This window comes from Tupaia chinensis, unplaced genomic scaffold (assembly GCF_000334495.1).
Source record: "Tupaia chinensis unplaced genomic scaffold, TupChi_1.0 Scaffold000341_1, whole genome shotgun sequence".
Classification (NCBI taxonomy): domain Eukaryota; kingdom Metazoa; phylum Chordata; class Mammalia; order Scandentia; family Tupaiidae; genus Tupaia; species Tupaia belangeri.
Genome location: NW_006159835.1, coordinates 1057775 through 1064874, shown reverse-complemented (window position 1 = coordinate 1064874; position 7100 = coordinate 1057775). Strand labels below are relative to the sequence as shown.

Genomic DNA, 7100 nt, shown 5'->3' with positions numbered 1-7100 from the left:
GGTGCCCCATGGCAAAAACCCCCCAAAAAAAAAAAAAAAAGTGAAAAATTTTAATATAAGAGAACATAAAAGAAGATATTTGCAACATATATAAAGGGACTTCAAAAAGTTCATAGAAAAGTGGAATTAAAGTACCAGTTTATTGTGGTACAGAAAATTTATAAATCCATCCACACTTTTTTCATAATACACAGTTTCCATGAACTTTTTAGAGACCACACATATAGCCAACAAAATATTAGTATGAGAATGTACACAAAAATTCAAAGTCAACAAGAAAAAGAAAAATGTGAAAATGTGTAGAAGAAGTTACACATGAGACCTTCCAAATTACCAATAAACTGAAAAGATGGCAAACATCAGGAAAATACAAATCAAAACAAGATATGATGATTCCTCATCAGACTGACAGTAAGTGAAAAACCTAACAGGAAATACTGGCAAGATGTGGGAAACAAAAGCCAACTACTGGAGGGAGTGTGAACTTGGTATGGCCACTGGCAATGCTTAGAGTGAAAATGAACCTGTGCTCTGATCCACGTACAGGTAGAAGCCCTAAAGAACATTAGACATACATCAGTCTTTACACTAAGTGTAAGGATCTTCACTATGGCACTGTTGCAAAGGGAAAACATAATGACCTAGAAATCGATCATTAGGGGAAATGGATAAATATGGTTGATTTGTGTAATAGAATATACAACAATAGTCAAAAACGGACTGCTTCACAAATCAGCGTAGATAAATCAGTAATATTTCTGAGTGGAAAAAAGCAAGCTGCATATATGCAATAGACATGTAAGTTAAGTAATATTTACCAAATAGCACTATGTATTTTTCACATATAGAGAGAATATATGGGCAGGACTAAAAGGATATATACCAAATTCACTAGAAATGTCTAAAGGTAGAGAGAAAAGGAAAATGGGGCTAGAGGTGCTCCATGAGGTTTGGAATGCAATTTTTTTTTTTTCCAGTTAAGTGAGTTTTCTTTTTTTTTTTTTTGGAATGCAATTTTTTAAAATGCCATTTTTATTTTTAACCTGATGAACATTTTTCCAAGTGAAAATTAAAATGTTCAGGGTATTGGGAATATAAATATTATCCTCTATCTCTATTTTAAAATATTCTTAAAATAGGGACCAGCAGTTGTGTAATGGCTGTGTCGCTGGACTCCCATGCAGTCAACCGTAGTTTGAGTCCCAGACCCAGTGGCTCATACTCACACCGGGTGCATGAGTGTACGCGTGCCCAAGATCCTGAGAAGAGAATGGAGGAGAAGGGATTGCAGAATGGCCATCCCCCCAGAGGGTGATTTCTCGCTTTCTCTCTCTCTCTCTCTCTCTCTCTCTCTTTCTAGCTAGCACACGCACCCTATAGCAAAATCCTCACCAAAGAAAAGAAAAAAATCTTAAAATAGAGAAAAAGAAAAATCACATTAAAAAAAAAAAAAAAGTAGAGGCCAGACTGTGATAACACAATACAAGGACTGACTCACATTGGAAGGTCCCAGATGCACATACTGGGACCTCCCTGTGCACACGGAGTGTATGGGTGTGCTATGATCTAGGATGAGGCTGGGGACAGAGTGCAGCATGAGGACCTGCTAGGTGGAGGAGTGTGTGTACTTATCTCTCTCCTTTGGAAGAAATAAAACAAGCAAAAAAGAAAAATGTAGAGGGCTATGGAGAGGAACAGAAAGCAATTGCCTCATGGGTATGGGATTTTCTTCCAGAGTAGTGAAAATGTCTCACAACTAGACAGAAGTAGTGGTTGAACAACATTGTGAATGCACCAATTATCACTCAATTGTTCACTTTTAAATGGCCAATTTCATATTATAGGAATTTTATCTTAAAATTTTATCTTTAAAAAAAACTTTTTTGGGGGGGAACCAGCAGTTAGCGTAATGGCTATGTTGCTGGACTCCCATGTAGTCGGCCGCGGTTCGTGTCCCGGACCCGGTGACTTAAAACTCATGCCAGGCGCGTGTGTGTGCGTGCCCAAGATCCCGAGAGGAGAATGGAGGAGAAGAGATTGCGGCGTGACCAACCCCCCTGGGGGGTGATTTCTCGCTTTCTGTCTCTATGTCTCTCTCTCTGTCTGTCTGGCGAGCACACATGCCCTATAGCGAAAAAAAAAAAAAGACCTCAAAAAAAAAAAAAAACCTTTTTTTTAATGAGAGAGAGGTTTTTGCTAAAGGGCATGTGCACTACTAGCCAAAGACACAGAGAGAGACAGACAGAAAGGAAGAAATCACCCCCCAGGGGGAATGGCTACACCACAATCCCTTCTCCAATCTCCTTGGAATTTTCAGCATGCACGCACACATACCCAGTGTCAGTTTTAAGCCACCAGGTCCAAGACTCAAACCACCATCGACTAGAGTCCAGCCACATAACTATTACACCATCTGCTGGTCCCAGAAGAAGGTATTTTTAAAAGGATGTCAGGAATGAAAGTTTCTTTTAAGGGTCAGCCCTGTAGTGCAGTGGGTTAAGCACTATGGAAAAACAGACCAGGCACATGTGTATGCATGTGCAAAATCATGACAGGATGGAGAAATGGAGGAAAATGGATGACTAGAGTCCAGCCACATAACTATTACACCATCTGCTGGTCCCAGAAGAAGGTATTTTTAAAAGGATGTCAGGAATGAAAGTTTCTTTTAAGGGTCAGCCCTGTAGTGCAGTGGGTTAAGCACTATGGAAAAACAGACCAGGCACATGTGTATGCATGTGCAAAATCATGACAGGATGGAGAAATGGAGGAAAATGGATTGCAGTGTGGCCATGCCCCAATGGGAGGCTGCTCTCTCTCTGGCAATTGTGTGTACCCTCAGGGAAAGATAAGAAAAGAGGCCACACGGCAGGTGGTGCAGTAGTTAAGGCACTAGACTCCCACATGGCTGACAACAGTTCAAGTTCTGGACCTGACAGCTTGAAAAATCATGGCAGGAATTTGAGCATGCGTGCCCAAAATCTTGAGAGTAAAATGGAGGAGAAGGGATGGCAACCATGGTCACCCCCCACAGGGTGTGATTTCTCACTTTCCCTGGCAAGCACATGTGCCCTATGGCAAAACAAAAGACAAAAACAAACAAACAAACAAAAAAAAACAAAAAACCAAACCAAACAAACACACATACAAATAAAAAGAAGAAAAAAATAATAATATATATTTTTAAAAAAACTTCTTTTAAGCAGGAAGTTGATGTCCTTGGCAGAATGTAGATGTTTATATCTGGGAAATCCTGTTTTTCAAGGGACCCAAAGACATGATTGATTAGATTAGCTAGTTTCTGTATGTGACAGTGAAGATCACTAAGGTTATAATGACACTTACATTGCTATATTAACAAAGAAAATAATAACTAATGAGTTATTTTAGAACCTTGGTTGCTTCAGAACTACTGGTCTGAGAAAAACTAACCAACCCAGGCTCAATAATGAAAATAAAAGTAAAAGGGTATCAGCAGGTGGACCTTAAAAATAGTAGCTTTTTTGAACAGTTTCTTTAGGGAGTAGTATACAACTGTATCAAGAGTCTCCAAAAATTTTGTGAGAAACATGAAATTAAAATACAAGTTTGTTCTAGTGCAAAATATTTTTGCAATCTATGCAGAATTTTTCTTACATGTTTTCCATGACCTGTTAGAAGAACTATCCCCATAATGTACTACTGTGTCACTGGACAAATGAGAGAGATACACACACGGTGTCACCAAAGTAACATTCCTGTTGAAAATATCTGACTGTATATTGGTATGATGCTATTAAATTAATGTTGATTTTCTTAGGGGCTATGGCATTTTGGGTGTATCAAAATGTCCTTGTTTTTAGAGATGCATGTCAAAGTATTTAGGGTTAAATTTCATGATAACTGCAGCCTATTTGGATGTTTGGCAAAAGAGAAGTGGGGAGAGAGAACCGTGAGGACAATATGGCAACATTTTTAATAGTTGGTAAATGTGGGTGAGAGGTATTCAGTGTTCATTATACTGTCCTTTAATTTTTCTGTGACTTTGAAATTTTTTAAAACAAATACTTCTTTACATGTTAAAAAAAAAGAATTTGGTAATAATCAAGGGGGAGTGAGTAATAAATTTATATAAAACCCCTAAATTCAGCCTGGCAAACAAATTCAGCAGACTGAAGCTTCTATACAGTTGACCCCAAAATATATGTTTTCATTTGTCCCTATAAATTAAAATTTAAGCCTGAAATTACTGTAATGGGAAAAAACATTATTCCTAAAGATCTATGAGATAGGTAATACACTAAGAAAATCATATTAAGGTGTAACTATGTGATTAATCCATTACATTTTGTAAAATCTTTTCCTCACATATTTTTATATGGGAGTATGTGGTAAAATACATTAAAAAAAACATACCCATTCTGAGGTCCTCCATCATTTATCACATTTAAGTGAGATAACTGCTTTTTCAAGTGGAGTTTGTAACTTGCATTAATTCTTAAAAATAACATCTGGAAAAGAAATAAAAGTAAGTTTCTTAAAGTTCCACGAAATAGAAGACATAAGTTTTGGAGTTATCAATATTACTTGGAGGAAGTATTAAAAAGCAAAACAAAACCTCTGCTTTGGCATATACTTTTAAAATATTTCTCTGAAAGTGTTTGCTATTTCAGTATAGATTTTCCTCCTTAGTTGGATAAAGGCTCATTTTTCTCTTCCAGCATACTACTTCTATTTATAAGACTGCCCTCTGGCACCTTGTAAGAATGCTATGGGATGTATAAGTGGGATAACATGGTAGGTAGAAAGAATAAAAAGTAGAGAAGAATTCTGCAACACATTAACTAGAAACTGGATAAGAAAAAAAATAACATTATATTTCTATATTAGTAAAATTATGTCCAGGTATTTAATTGCTCCTGCATGCTATTTTTAAAGGAAAGCCACAATATTTCTTTGGATAATACCTGATCTAAAATTATATACAATTAATCTATGGAAATACTTTTGTGGAACAATATATTTTCTATGGGAAAAATATAAAATTATCTATAAAAGTTTTGTGAAATTACTGGTATTCAAGTAGCAATACTGATGTAGAACCGTAAAACTTTTGCCTAGCTATGACAAGAATGTCCTTTAATTTATGAGGCAGACAAAAGTACATGAAGTATCTATACGCCCAACTTCCTGACCTGGCCAAGTCTTATTCTAGAATATGAATTAAGATGGCAAATCAAGGTCAGAATATCAGAGATAGGATCTTCTATCTGGAATGAAAAGGATGGCTTGGCAAAAAAGAAATTAGGAAAAAAAAAAGAGAGATTCTAGGAGGTACTCAATATTTTATGACTCTCCCACAATCCACAGTGAGCCCCAAAAGAATTGGCTGATATTTAATCATGAAGTTGGTAAGATTAATGAAAACATGAAAAGAAAGGGCATAGGATGGCAGTCTGAGGTAGCAAGGGAAAGAAAACCAGTAGGAACCCTCTGATCCTAAATACATCCTTATGCACTCAACCCAATGAGAGACAAACCTAAAGAAACTTGCCTGAGGGGCCAGCAGGTAGTGTGGTAGTTGAGGTGGAGGACTCCTACATGACTGACCACGGTCGAGTCCTAAACCTGGTGGTCTGAAAATCATGCCAGATGGTGCATGTGTGTGTGTGTGTGTGTGTGTGTGTGTGTGTGTGTGTGTGTTCAATAGCTCAGGAGGAGAGTGGAGAAGAGACTGTGGCGTGGCCATCCTGCCCAGGGGGTGATTTCTCACTTTCCCTTACTATCTCTGTCTCTCTCCTGGGGGGTACACAAATCCTATGCCAAAAATCCTTAAAAAAAAAAAAAAAAGAGGAAAGAAACTTGCCAGAAAAACAAAAATCCAGTAAAAGTTAAATTGTTCAGTCATACAACTAGACTCGTATTGAACACGGCCTCATTCCGCAGCTAGGCTAAAATGAGTGCAGACAGAGGGAATGAACTATGGTAAGTAAAGAAGACAGGGGGACAGAAGAACCTTCAAAGTTCCAGGAGAGGGAAACGAGGGTTACAGGAGGTAGGGGTGTCACCAAAGAGTGAAGAGAACTCTGTGATAATACTTTTTTGGAGTATACAGTAGGGATAGAAGGCAATTTCTTCGTAGGTGAGGTGTGAAAGACCTCTTGTTGCTAGCTTTCCTGGTCTGTGCTTACTATTGAGCACTTAGACTGATTTAACAAATATTAATGAGAAAGCAGACTGAGTTAGTTATGTGTGTTAATCTTATTAACTCCATCACTAATTCTTCCTACATCTAATTTGGATTACAATCACAGCAAGTAATATTTTACTACTCATTGGTAAATGGAAAGTCTGTTTTCAGAATCGTTGGCTTGTCAGAACTAGGGATACTTTAAAATTTAAAAACTTCAGGGACCAGCAGTTAGTGTAATGGCTATGTCACTGGACTCTCACATAGTTGACCGCGGTTCGAGTCCCGGACATGGTGGCTTAAACTCACACCGGGCACGTGTGTGTGCATGCCCAAGATCCCGAGAGGAAAATGGAGAAGGGATTGTGGCGTGGCCATCCCTCCTTGGGGGTGATTTCTCGCTTTCTGTCTTTCTCTGTCTTTCTGGTGAGCGCACGCACCCTATAGCATAAATCTCTCCAAAAAAAGAAAACAAAAAAACAAAAAAGCAAAAAAAAACTTCATCCACGTTCCACTACTCAATATAACAACCTTAAAAATGTTAACATCATATGGGAACATGAATTATGCTTAATTGTGCCAAAGGCATGTAAAAACATGCCAATGCTGCATAGATAATACATATCATATATAGAGAAGTAGTTTTAGGAATTATTACTCACCTGTGTTTGTTCTTCTGGAAGGAGATCAAATATAGCTTCATGCATTTTTGCCATTTGCTTACAAATATTCCTGAAACAGGCAGAAGGAACGGGAGCTTTCACTTCATACTGGCAGGGAAAAACAAGAATTGTGTTCATGCCTTCTGGATGGCATATTGAGACTGCTCCTGAGACAGATGCTTTCTGCCCCTCCCCATGTCTAATGCTGCTATAGCACTCAAGCTTACAGTTCCTCAGTGATCTGCGCTATTCATACAAACCCTGAAAAT

At 37.9% G+C, this 7100-nt stretch overlaps 1 protein-coding gene across 7 annotated transcripts in view; it reads right to left on the bottom strand.

The window, feature by feature from the left end:
• VPS54 (VPS54 subunit of GARP complex) overlaps nt 1–7100 on the bottom strand; it is a 75831-nt gene that overhangs the window by 2860 nt on the left and 65871 nt on the right. For 6 of the 7 annotated variants that reach the window (XM_027773327.1, XM_006152192.1, XM_027773329.1 and 3 more), the window contains 2 exons: nt 6832–6939; nt 4396–4490 (listed from right to left, as the gene is read on the bottom strand). In XM_027773327.1, coding sequence (XP_027629128.1) covers nt 4396–4490; nt 6832–6939 — 203 coding nt within the window. Of the gene's footprint in view, nt 1–4395; nt 4491–6831; nt 6940–7100 lie in introns of those variants that run through there. The other variant, XR_003549976.1, reaches the window with a different exon arrangement.